This window comes from Pinus tabuliformis, chromosome 7 (genome assembly GCF_031772625.1).
Source record: "Pinus tabuliformis cultivar Carrire ecotype Pingquan chromosome 7, CPIR1, whole genome shotgun sequence".
NCBI classification, from domain to species: Eukaryota; Viridiplantae; Streptophyta; class Pinopsida; order Pinales; family Pinaceae; genus Pinus; species Pinus tabuliformis.
In genome coordinates this window covers 1,777,962,692-1,777,976,381 of record NC_142293.1, presented here as the reverse complement: position 1 = coordinate 1,777,976,381, position 13,690 = coordinate 1,777,962,692, and the positions used below count along the sequence as shown (strand labels likewise).

General features: G+C 35.2%; 1 protein-coding gene across 1 annotated transcript; it reads left to right on the top strand.

The window, feature by feature from the left end:
• Positions 1 to 6,880: 6,880 nt before the first annotated feature.
• Positions 6,881 to 9,184, top strand: LOC149255463 (RAN GTPase-activating protein 2-like). Its single transcript, XM_089460488.1, has one exon. It carries the CDS (start codon positions 7,183 to 7,185, stop codon positions 8,848 to 8,850), a length of 1,668 nt encoding a protein of 555 aa, XP_089316614.1. The 5' UTR covers positions 6,881 to 7,182; the 3' UTR covers positions 8,851 to 9,184.
• The last annotated feature ends 4,506 nt before the right edge of the window (positions 9,185 to 13,690 follow it).

Sequence of the window (13,690 nt, the reverse complement as noted above, 5' to 3'; positions counted from 1 at the left end):
TTAGAAAGATGAAATTGTTGTTTAATGAAAAAATGGATTTAGTACCCTTGAATATCTTTATTTCAACTTACTTGTTAAATTCCATCCGACCAATATTATTATTGCCAAATGTCATTGTCCCTTCTAGTTATTTTGAACAATTAGAAAAAAATAAAATCATAACATGTTTATATTAAGACATAAAGATGCATTGAATCTAAGTAATGCATGAATTATATATTTTTTTAAAAGGCTAAATGTTCTATCAATTTGAAAATTTCCATTTACCATCACCGTAATCTATTTATGAAAATTTTGTTAAAATTACAATTTAAATTGATAAAATTCTTAATTTTGATATAAAAATATACTCAACACCCTCAGATATCTATATTGCAATTAAATTATATAATATTAACATTAATGCAAAATAATTCTGACATAATTTCAAGTTAAAATAATCGAATAATTCTTACATAATTTCGGGTTAAAACAATCGATTTTCAATTTGAATGGTTAGAAAAAGATAAATTCATAAAATACTATGAACACAACTTAAACCTAAACGCTAACAAAAACCCATTTAAACCAATATCACATAAATACACCTCATGATATAAAAAGGTATGCCAATAAACCATAAAATCCTAAAGGGAAAATCTCCACTGTCAAGAATACATTTATTCTTGTATACATATTGTATGGTACACAATTTTATTATATAGGGTGGGGACATAACCATTTGATAAATGAGGACCATCAACAACCAACAACCTCATTAACGAGGAACATTAACATATGAACGACGTTATTAATGGGATTACGAAGTTGTCACATATGTGGACAAAAAGTAATTTAAAAGTGGAATATATATATATATATAACCCCATATATATAAGTTAAGTTATTTGAAGTTATTTGATGGAATTTGTAGTAATTTTTTTTTTTTTGTCTAGGAGAATAACCATGATAAATCTTATAATCTTTCGGACACAAATAAATTAAATTTAGGTGTAGAATATAATAATTGTTTCTTTGGACCACTGGAGCTACATCTAATTGACAATATTATAGATATATTTCTATAATTAAATATTTATTACAAGGAAAAAGAGATGTTTTTTTATGCATAGATGAGAATGTATTAAATCTAAACAGTACATGACTTATTAAATATGACAAAGATGATCATTACTGTCTATTGGGACCAATTTTTGTTTACTGAGATCAACTTTTGTTTATCAAATTTCAAGAAAACTGGGCTGACAAACAAGCTTTCAAAATCAGGCTTAAATATGGAGCAAGGTTTATGGCACATTCAATAGCAGTGTGAGGGTCCATCATATGAATTCTATCACCCATTGTTCATACAACAAGCGGGTCAGAACATAAAACTGTTAATTTGTTTGTCTTTATCTAATGCACATTTTAACATAGAATATGTTGATGTATTCATATCATATGTTTAGTTTGTCGTCTCTATGCTATTAATTCACTGATTTTTCGATGTAAAAACAAACTTTATATCTGAATATCTCATGGCTCAACCGAATTTGCTCTGGTCAGTTTTTCGAATAGTACTCAACAATAGGTTTGAAACCTGTGTTTTTGCTTGAGATGCACGAGGGGTACATTTTGTATAATTTTTGAAAGAATGGAAATTACATTTTTGTTTCATGTGGAAAAAGTAAAAAACAATACGAAAATTAATTGGTTTAACATTTAATTTTTATGTCAGACAGATTGGAGAAAAGCTTTTCTAAATCTCCATGGTTTTGACGAGTTAACATTCTATGAAGATCTTAAAATTGAGATTTAATATGGACATAGGGACATTGTAAGACAATGTTTTTCATTGTCCACCTTCTTATTATAAAGACAACATATAATTTTTATTTCATGATGTTTAGGAATTATTCAATTTCCTGTTCCACTATAGAGCTTGTGAGAGTTCATTCGTATTTTAACAATTATAAATTTCTTCTTTAACTATAACAGATAATACTTTTGTTTTTCTAGATTAATATTGTTGTTGTTTTTTGTTTTGTTTTGTTTTGTTTTTTGTTTGTTTTTTTTGTTTTTATTCAAGCTTCTGTGATCCATAATGAATTAAACAAAGTCTTTTAATAGAATTCACATGAAAGAATTTTTTGGCTAATGCGTTTCGAACCAACAAGTGTGGTTCATCATCAGGGATAGATGATGAACCACACTTGTTGGTTCGAAACACGTCGGCCAAAATATTATCTCATGTGATTTCTACCGAAAGACTTTGTTTAATTGTTTTTTTTTGTTGATCAATTTTGGTTTCATTACTTCTTCAAAAATATAATGATTACATCTTGATTTTTATTGTAGTCTCTCCTCACCTCACTCTAACTAGATTTTTTTTGTGAGGAGAGGACTACTCCAAGACACATTTACAAAAAACAAGAGCTTCACAACATAACACAGAGAGACTAAGTACATATCCTGATACAAAAAGAGTGGAATACAAACCATTTAAAAACCACTAAGCTGTCTCGGCATTATGGTAACATATTTGCTCCATCATTCGGTCCTCCTAGTGGACCATGACCCCTATGCACATGGAACTCCAAATGATAAATTCTTGCTTCCAAATCAGTCATTTTTTCCCAAATACGACGAAGATTGTGCTTCAAGGAGAGAAGACGATCAAGGATTTCTTCTTGAGAGTTCTGCAGGTTGTTGATATAAACAATCAACTCAATTCTATCATCATGATGGTTCTTATGAAGCCCATTGACAGAAACCCGCAAGATGCCTAACTACTCCACTAACAGCTCCAATGATGGGGCTTGATCAACTTGCCTCAGATCTCCAACTGGACCCCTCTTATCCTCCATACCATCATCCATATCCCCAATGTCATCATCCATGATGGAATGCTAGGGAAAAGGTTGAGGCTCTATTCGCTGGCTCACCACCCCCCCCCTTCCTCCATGTTATTTTTCCATACCTACACTCAACCATATACCACCCAAGACCAATGACTTCAACAGGAGAGGTGCCCAACACTCTTCTCGTCCAAATATAACCTACAACCCCCAATCAACACGACAACACACCTAGACTAAATAACACAGACCTCCTTAACCCCAGGATTGAAAATACCGCTGCACAGACACTTTCTCCTCAAAAAAGCCCCACCCACACAAACCTTCAAAATCCAAAGAACATAGACAATAAAATCCTTTTCCCGATTACCTTCCCATACAAAAATTGACTTTTCTCAAAGAACACTGCCACAAAGAACAAAGAACATAACTAAGAAGAGGGGTCCCCAGACAATAGAATCCTCAACCTTGGCTCCACAAGTAACAATATGACTGACATAGGCTATGAAGGCTACACAACTGAGAGGCAACCGCCCAATGTTGTGTCCCATTGAACAACCAATATGACTTTGATAGGGAATTCGCTTATAGTCGAAGACGAAGGCATTGCCACTTGAACTGAACTGCGCACAAGAATTGCGAACCAGAAGTCTCTACTAACAAACTCTGCCTTGACAAACAACCCACCACCTTTTCACCAGGGTCGCAGACCCAGCATTGAAAGCTCAGAATCTCCCTTCAAAAATTACTCAAGACCTGAGTCTCACTGCTACAGATTCTCCTTGGGTCGCCATCCTCTGAAAGGCTACTCATGCAACCCTTCCAGAGCCCTCGATCAGACCTCTAATCCACTGAGAATTAGTTCATCTCCCAAAGCATACCAACACACCACACCAGAACTGCCCATAAACATTATACCCCAGCGGTCCCTCTTCCGAGTGAGTTCCCTTGATGGACGCACCACCCTCCACCTGGTCACTATGCGTGAGCTTTTATGCAACTTTACCTTCATTAATTACCTTGGTTTATCACCCCCATTGGGGTTTCTAGATAAATATTGTTGATCTTTTAATAATATTTTAATTTTACCTATCCTTTATTTATTTTTGGCATTACTTTTTCATTAAATTTAAATATAACAATACTTTTTCTTTATTTTTTAATGGTTTAATAAGATTTAACATCTTTTTGCCAATCCCTCTCATAAATAGCTAAAGGAAGTTTTTTGTTTTTACAAGAAAAACAATAAGAAAATGAATTGATTTAAAGTTTTATTAAGCTCTCCTAAATCTAGATGGTTTTGATGAGTTAACGTTCTATGAGGATCTTGAAATTGAGATTTAAGGTGGACATAGGGACATGGTAAGAGAGTGATTTTCATTGTACACCTTTTTCTTATTACAAAGATAACATATTTTTATTTATTTATTTTATGATGTTTAGGAATTTTTCAATGCCTTTACCACTATAGAGCTTGCAAGAGTTCATTCTTATTTTGACTATGTTAAATTTCTTCTTTAACTATAACAAATAATGCTTCTGATTTTCTTCTCAATACTTCTGATTTTCTAAATAATAATTATTGATCTTTCAATAATATTTTAATTTTTCTTATCCTCTATTTATTTTTGGCATCACAAATTTTCATTAAATTTGTACATATCAATATTTTTTAATGGTTTAATAAAGATTTAACATTTTTTTTTGCCAATCCCTCTTATAGATAATGAAACAAAGTTTTTTTCATTCCATATTACTTATCTTATATTTATATATTAAATACCTCCATGCGTCCCCTTTGGCACTCTGTTTTACAGAGCCTAAATGGCTTGGGGATTCATTGTTCGGGCTCCAGGGATGCTCTGGTCCGGGCTCTTGCGCGATCTTCTCAGCCTATTCGAGTAAAGGATTTATATGCTTCAATGTCTTCAGGCCTCTCGTGTAATTCCGACCTGCTCTTTCCTCCTCAATTATGGAAGGCGGCATGCCCACTTAAAATGATTTTATTCTCGTGGCTGGTCTTCAGGAACAAGAACCTTACTTGGGAGGTCCTTCAAAAGAAAGGTTGGCATGGTCCGGGCAGATGCGCCATGTGCCAGAATGCGGCTGAGACAAATTTTCATATGTTCTTCCAATGTGCTTCATCTCTCCATATCTGGTATGAACTTTCTTTGTCTTTTGGTTTTCCTTACCTGGTCTTTTCCTCTGTTCAGGATGGCTTTAAATGGTGGAGCGAGCAGAGTTTATCCCGGCGAACTTTGTTTATCCTTGTCTGCTGGTTCTTGTGGAAATGGAGGAATGCTAATATTTTTCAAGATTCAAGGGCGCCTCTGAACTCTATTCTGTTGCGAATTTTGGCAAGTCACGACCTAAATGGCTGATTTTGGACCTTGATTCTCAATTATGTGTCTCTTATCAGGGATTGTTGATATGTTTTGTTTTTTAAAGCGTTTCAATCTTGTAAATCTTTTCAGTTTGGCCTGTTAATATGTGCTGATTGGTCTAAGACAATTCTGAAAGTTTTTGGACTGATATGATATTATATTTTTGGTATCTGGTAATTAGTTATTTGGAATACCTGATACTCTTCAATATATTTGGAAAATCTGTTTCCAACATATCTATGTATTCAGATCATTATATTCTTTTAATATAAGCTATGATGGTTTTTTCTCTCTGAAAAAAAAAAAAAAAAAAAAAATAAAAAAAAAAAAATATATATATATATATTTTTAATGCAATTTTCACATTACTTGTAATTTTAAAATTTTAAATTCCCTCCCCAATAAATATCACTTATTTTATATTTATATATTAAATATCTAATCATAATTATATTTTTAATGCAAAATTGTTATCTTTTATAAAAATAATAAAATAAAATATACTACTTGTAATTTTTAAATTTTAAATTCCTTCCCTAATAAATCTCATTTCTTCTTAAAAAAATAGTCATGATTAGAGCTATATTTATTCTATTTTCAATCAATTTCTTTAAAACAAAAATATATCATAAAAGATAATTCATATTAATTATCTCATACATTAAATGCCTAACCATAACTATATTTTTATTAAAAACATTCATTTTTATAAAAATAATAAAATAAACCTATTACTTTCAGTTTTAAAATTATACATTAATTACCTAATCATAACTAATTTTTATTAAAAAACATTATTTTTTTTTTATAAAAATAATAAGACAAATACATTACTTTTAATTTTAAAATTATAAATTATCATTCATAGATATATTTCAATAAATTTTGTTTAAATTATTTATTTTAAATTTAATTTAATATACAGTTTTTCTTATATTTTGAAAAAATATTAATTAATTGTAATCATTATCACTATAACTTTCTTAATAAAAATAAATAGTTTAACAATGAAATTAAACCAATTAAAGTAACCCATACCTAAAATTCATATTATTTATATAATAGTTTATCCAACAAATTATCCCTAAACAACTTTTTAAAAAACACCATCATCCCTAACTTTTATGAAAATAATACTTCATCCATTATCCCTAAACAACTTTTTAAAAAACACCATCATCCCTAACTTTTATGAAAACATGTAAAGTGTGTTTGAATATCAATAAAACATATATATTTATTTAAATTAGATATCATTTTGTGTTTGAATATCAATAAAACATATATATTTATTTAAATTAGATATCATTTTTTGGGATTCCACTTAGAGTTAAGTACACTCATCTATGACTATTTCTATAAGAAGTAATAGTAACTCATTAATTTTTCATGATTTTTGAATAATCCACTTAACACTCTTTACATCAAATAATCAAATAAAGTGAGATTAAATTTAAACTTGAATATCAATATAACACATCCATTTAAACTTGAATTTTTGACACCCACTTCTAAATTGTGTCCTATGGTTGAGGGAGTGTATCTCAAACTTCTAAATTGTGTCCTATGGTTGAGGGAGTGTATCTCAAACTTCTAAATTGTGTCCTATGCTTGAGGGAGTCTATCTGATGGATAATGGATTTATCTCAAATCATTTTCTGGATGGGTCATGGGTCATCATAGCATCAAGCTGTGGCACTAGATGGGCAGAAACCTCTTTAAATGGCTTACGTTTACAATTGGCTTGATCAATTCCTATTAGATCCAACTTCTTGGAATGCCCTAGATGCGTTTTAGTTACCTTCCACCGCTTTTTTTGGCGCCTTCCACTGTGGGTTTGCAGATACATTAATCTGTAGTGCTGGGAACGAAGGATTGTTAGGGCTTGTATCCCTGAGAAGTTCAGATACCTTGCATCACTTCACAGAACAGAGGCGGTACTCTTTTGTAAATCCAACATCATGGGATCAACAAACAACCAGTCAGAGAGAGCATTCTCCATCAAGCTATGGCCTCCAAGTGAGAGCACACGCCTGATGCTGGTAGAACGCATGACTGATAATCTCTTTTCAGTTTCATTCTTTTCCAGAAAATATGGCCTCCTGAGCAAAGAAGAAGCTGCGGAAAATGCGAAGAGAATCGAAGAGACAGCATTTCTTGCTGCAAATGACCATGAAGCCAAGGAACCCAGTTCAGATGATAGCTCCGTAGTGCAGTTTTATGCAAGAGAAGCCAGTAGACTCATGCTAGAGGCCCTTAAGCGAGGACCCACAAGCCAGAAACAAGAAACTGAGAAGGAACTAACAGCTGAAACTGTTGAAGTGAAGGAGACCATTTTTGACATATCAAGAGGTGATCGAGGGTTTGTCGATGGAACCCTTGCTGAGGAGCTCCTGAGGCCATTGACAGAGGAAGGGAATAGTTATACCAAGATATGCTTCAGCAACCGAAGCTTTGGTCTCGATGCTGCTCGTGTTGCAGAGAAGGCTTTGATGGAAGTTCAGAGAAATCTGACTGATGTTGATCTTTCAGATTTTATTGCAGGAAGACCTGAGGCCGAGGCCCTTGAGGTAATGACCATATTTGCGTCTGTTTTACAAGGGTGTGAGTTGAGGTCCCTCAATCTTTCTGATAATGCACTGGGTGAGAAGGGTGTAAGGGCATTTGGGCCTCTGTTAAAATCTCAGAAAACGTTGGAGGAACTGTATTTTATGAACAATGGTATCTCTGTGGAGGCTGCTAGAGCCATCTGTGAGCTTCTGCCCTCTGTCGAGAGGCTTAGGGTTCTGCATTTCCATAATAATATGACAGGGGATGATGGAGCAGAGCCCCTTTCAGAGCTCGTTAGGAACTGCACTGCATTGGAGGATTTCAGATGCTCATCTACTAGGGTTGGTGCTGAGGGTGGTATAGCTTTAGTAGGAGCTCTAGGAGCAGGAAATAGATTGAAGAAGTTGGATTTAAGGGATAACATGTTTGGGAAGAAGTGCGGGGTTGCTTTGAGCAGAGCCCTCTCACCGCATTTGGGTCTTACAGAGGCTTATTTGAGCTATCTGGGTTTTCAGGATAAGGGGACAATAGCTCTTGCCAACAGCCTGAAGGAAGGGGCTCCGTCCCTCAAGATTCTGGAGCTTGCAGGCAATGAGATTACTGTGAAAGCAGCTACGGCGTTGGCAGAGTGCCTTCGTTTGAAAAGAATGCTTACAAAGTTAGTTTTGTCAGAGAATGAACTCAAGGACGAGGGATCAGTGTTGATCTGCAGAGCCCTTGAGGAAGGTCACGAGCATCTGAAGGAACTTGATTTGAGTTCAAATTCTATCAGTGGAGTAGGGGCGAAGGTTGCAGCTGAGTTAGTTGTCAATAAGCCTGACTTCGATCTGCTGAATATTGATGGAAATTGCATTTCGGAAGAAGGGATTGATGCTGTCAAAGATGTCCTGAGAAGAGGTGACAAGGGTGTTTCCGTGCTTGGGTCTCTGGAAGATAATGATGCAGAGGGCGAAGATAATGATTATGAGGACGAGGATGGGGACGGGGACGGGGACGGGGACGAGGATGATGATGAAAATGAGAGCAGTGATAGTGATGGTGATTTAGAGGACAAGCTTAAGGACCTGAAAATGCAGTAGCGCAATGCATAGTCTTCGACATACATTACAAGGACAAATTTGGGCCTTCATTTGCTGCGAAAACGCTGATCCCGTGAAGGCAAACTTGCAGAGTTTTAACTGCTGCAGATAAGTCCCTTTACATTAAATGATTGGAAATTCTATACCCGGCTAAATGTTGTTTTGTGAACAAATGAGAAATTTGATTGTGCAGCTTTTGACTGCCCTAGCTTAAGTTCCGTTTCTAGTATTTCACGTTTAATTATGGTTCAGTTAGAATATGTTTATCAAATTCTTCATCATTCCTAATGATGATGGTTTTGGGTATTCAAAGTCCTTTTAATTTTCTTGCTTCCACAGTCTCTATATCTTTATGGTGCTTTGGCAAAAGTGTGAATGTTCCTATTTTTTCTAATGTTATCTTGGCTGGATCATATTTTTCTCTTATTTGCGTTCATTTAAACATCTATATTCAACCAGTCTGAAATGATAATGTGTCCAATTTAAGTGACAACCAATAGTCTCGATTTTTAACACAATTGGTTGATTTATCTGGGACTTTAAGGATGATATTTTCATTTATGTAATATTTTTCTGGACAAAGTTTACTTTTCCATATATGCAAACGAAGTGTATTGCAGTTAAATATATCGTGTAAACGTCCAATTGAAGAAGCAAGAGGCTCCGGTTTTTTTCTGTAGCAGCTCCATGGTGCTTATTTCGAACACTGACTAGTATGTTCCTGGCTATTTCCTGTCATTTCCCTTTTAACATCTTGTATTTTTATTACCTGCTAATTCATTTCCATATACTTAATAACAAAATGTTAAATATGATGCTTGCTATTCTTGTGACAATTGTGTCCAGTTTGCTTTCTAGGGGAGGGTTGTCAGAATTTGCCTGCCCTTTTTTGGGGTCTAATTTGCCCTGTAGGTGTCTGTATACTTGTCATTTTCACAGTTCCCCGGAAGTGAGAGAGGTGGCAGATGAAATATTTGAGAGGACTTGCTTCGGTAGTTGGCCATTCCATATGTGGCATAACACAGCGTCCATTTCCCACTCCCATTCCCCTTCATTGCAATAAGTGTCTGCATTTGAATTTTGCAATGGCCATCTCCCGTTTCTGCATTGAGGGTGTTGTCGTCTCTAGTTTGCTCCTGCTGTTGTTTCAAACACGTCTTCTACTGCAGTGCTATTTGATGGCTTTTGTGATCTTGCGCTCCATGATGACAGTGTTACATTTCTTCTCCTCAAGACCCCTGCTCCCTTACCAGTCTTGTGTGTATGTGTTTCTTTTGGAGGTGCAGCAGAGAGGTACAATGATTTTAAGGTCTCCCTTCCACGTAATGACTACAAATATGTTGTCTTTGTTTTTTGACTTGTGATGAGTGAAAATTATAAAAAAAAAAATCTCTCTTTTATTTTATGGAGAGTTTTCTATTTCTTTGGATGCTATTTTCATTTACATCATAATTTCTTGGTAGTTTCTCTTTTTCATATACATCACTTTCTTTTACAGTTTTATCAGATTAAATATCTAATGATATCCATATGTATAGTTAACCTCACTACTATTAACGTCAATATATTTCATCCATATTAATACTTTACATCAAAATAATTTTCAATACTAGCTTAATATTAGCTTATCTTTTATTGATATTAGCCATTTTTAATAATTAAAATTTATATTATTCTTTCATCTATAATGCTGGCTGAGATATCAAAACACAATTAAAATTTAATTGTAATTTTTAAAAAATGGAACCTATGGACGGTAAACTTGAAAAGGAGCTAGATCCATTCTCAAACACTTAAATGAAGAATATAGTTTTCTAGTGCCTTGCGAGTGCCATTACAGTAATCTGCCTAAGGGATATATCGACAATATTCAATATAATCATGAGCTGCATCTAGCACATCCCACATAGGAGAGGAGCATGACCACTAGGATTTGAACTTGGGTCATTGTCACAACAAGTGCTTGAAGTTGCTACTAGAACCATACCTAGAGCTTATTAAATTTGAAGGACAATGGGGATTAGGATTTGATCCACTTATGTGTGCACGTGTTATAAGATCATTTAATATAATCTCTTTGAAGTTTGAGTGCAACTACACATTCAACTGCTACCTCAAGGTGACTTGAAGGCTCCAAGACAAGCCCTCACAAGAATTGAATTTTGCCCATTGATGGAATCTCCTTGCTTCTCATCAATGGATGTAACCCCTTTTGGTAAAACTTAATCCCACATACACACGCACATATAAGCCTTCACCCATATTTTGTTTCTTGATGATTGGTGATGTAGGTCATTGGAAATGGCATGCTTCAAATATTTAGCTGGGCAAATGTTAGATTTTCTTGAATGCTTATTTTGATACCATGACACATCCCAATCTAGGGTGATAATGCTTCATGCCACTTCCTAGGAGTGGATAAGAGGGGAGCTTGATGACATTCATTACGAAATGCATTCAACTAAGACACAAATTGGTGTTCAAAGGTCAAGCCAGTGAAATACAAGTATGTATGGCTGAGTATTCTAATGATCCATGGTTTAACTACTAATTACAATAACGAGTTCCTTTGAGTAATTTCTAAATAGTAATGAGGACCGTAGGATACTCAAATTTCTTTTGAATAGAACATTTCATTTGCATGTTATGCACGCAATAGATAATCTTTTCAGTGAGTGCTGTTTTGGTGTGCAAAAAGCCATAAACATCAATTCACCATGCTAGTAATGTTAACATGTCTTTCATTAGAGCATCAATGTTCTAGCTCAAGGTTTGGCTTTATTGCAATTCCACTGTTTTTTATTACTGAGCTCTAAGTGGCATTTTTTTAAGAGACCATTTGGTAATACCGTAATAGCTATTCTTGATCCAAATTAGTGATAATATTTATTATGTGATGGTACCATAAAAAGATGACATTTTCGTCCAATAGAGACAAGGAGGCTAACACACACTCCTAAAGAGAGGAGATTGATGAGTAAGTGATGATAAAAAAATGAAATAAGGCTTCCTCTATTTATATGAGGTCTATAAGGCTTATCACCATAAGCTCGATCTCATCACTTTTCTTTACAACTACCTCCACCTACTTGTTGTTCATGTCAAATAGTTTTACAAGCAAAGCTCTAAGGCAAATCGCTAAAGTAAGTTTGATTAAGCATTCAAAAAGTGTGAGGTCACAAGCATACCTCATTATAGCTCAAAAACATAACAACAAATGCCAAAATAGGCCACTTGTGGGAAATAATGTCCTCCACTATGACGTCATCCTCCATTAAAGGTCAATGTGCCACAAGCGGGTGACAAAATTGATCATTAGTGCTTCTCACTCCAAGAAAAGCTCAAAGTGCATGGGTATGCCTCCAAAACCATGACATCTTCAAAGTTTTGCCCCATGTCACCCCTTCGAGGGGCAAAAGGTATGATGTGGCATTATTATGCTCAAGCATGGAGGTGTAAAGGTGATGTGCAAGCCCTCCCATGTTATCTCAAGGACAACCATCATTTGGGCTCCGAAACAAGCAATGTCCATCAAATAATGTCAAGGCCAACTTGGGGGCGTCTTCGGTCCATTTGGGCACATCATCAATAAGTCCAACACCCAACCTCATAAGTTCAATGTTTTAGCATTTTGGGGTACATGTGGGAGTCAAGTACCATGTAGAACCATCTCATGTCATAATGCATCTTTGGAGAGGCAACATTGCATCATGAAGGTTGGAATTGATCTCTGAATGGGGCCCAACGACCTCTAGAGTGCTGCTGAAAGGGATCAAGACCAACTCTCACAAAAGCCTCTTAAGAACAAGTCAAATCAACAATCATTAGGGACAATAACCATTAATGCATCACAATAGAACATACTTAGTGGCAAGGGCATAAAAATACTTCACACAAAACTCAACTTTCAATTGTCCAACTAGATCAGGACATGTAAACAAGTTATCTTACTTATATTAGGGATGATTAGGTCAAAAACCCTATTAGGTGTTTCTAGCCCCCAAGGGGAGTGACATGTCTCGGGTTAACTCATCAATCCACAAGTGTTTGTGATAGTGATGGTTATAGAGTGGGAGAAAACTTCAGGGTAGGTGCCATAGCCATGTGACCATCTAATGGATGGTCTAACATCCTAAGTGTATAGATGTTAGGAGGGAGCAATTGTCATGGCACGAGTTACCACTTTCATTGGCTTGCTTTTTCCACCCCTCTAGTGTGGCTTTGACTTATCATATGTCTTTATTAGGCGCATAACTTAGGAGCCCAAGCCTGCTTTTATATTTTTCCATTACCCCTTTAAGATTAAGTAGTTTCTCGCTCATTAAGGTTTTTGGCTTACAAGAGTTCCTTTCTTTAGATGAAGCATTCAATGCTTGAGGAATTGGGTGATGGCTTGTGAGGGGGGTAGTGCTCATGCGAGGCTTTTTCCCACACATTAATAATGTCCTAGCCATCTTTTGCATTTTACATTTTTCTTTCGTTGTGGCTTTTTATGCTTTTAACTTCCTTGTAGTTGATTAACCTTTGGGGCCAATTTTTTGTGCCTTGACTCAAGGATGTGGATGAAGGGTGCCAATCCCAATGACCATTGACCACCAACCCAAAGAATGGAGATTAGATAATAGGGAAAAATGGAGAGTGATAAGTATGGTTACCTTGGACATGCTACATCAATCAGTGCTTCCCTAGTAGTGCCCTTCCTAAAACCCTAAAGCCTCAAAATGAGGCCTCACTGGAGTAGAATGTAAGACTAACCTCCCATGTGAAGTAAGGGAACAAGAATACAATCAAAATTGGTCAATTAACCAATTTGCTCTGTGTCCATATTGGTATGCCCATA

Excerpts from the sequence above, each read along its gene's own strand:
- LOC149255463 (XM_089460488.1), top strand. The coding sequence starts at position 7,183 with ATGGGATCAACAAACAACCAGTCAGAGAGAGCATTCTCCATCAAGCTA.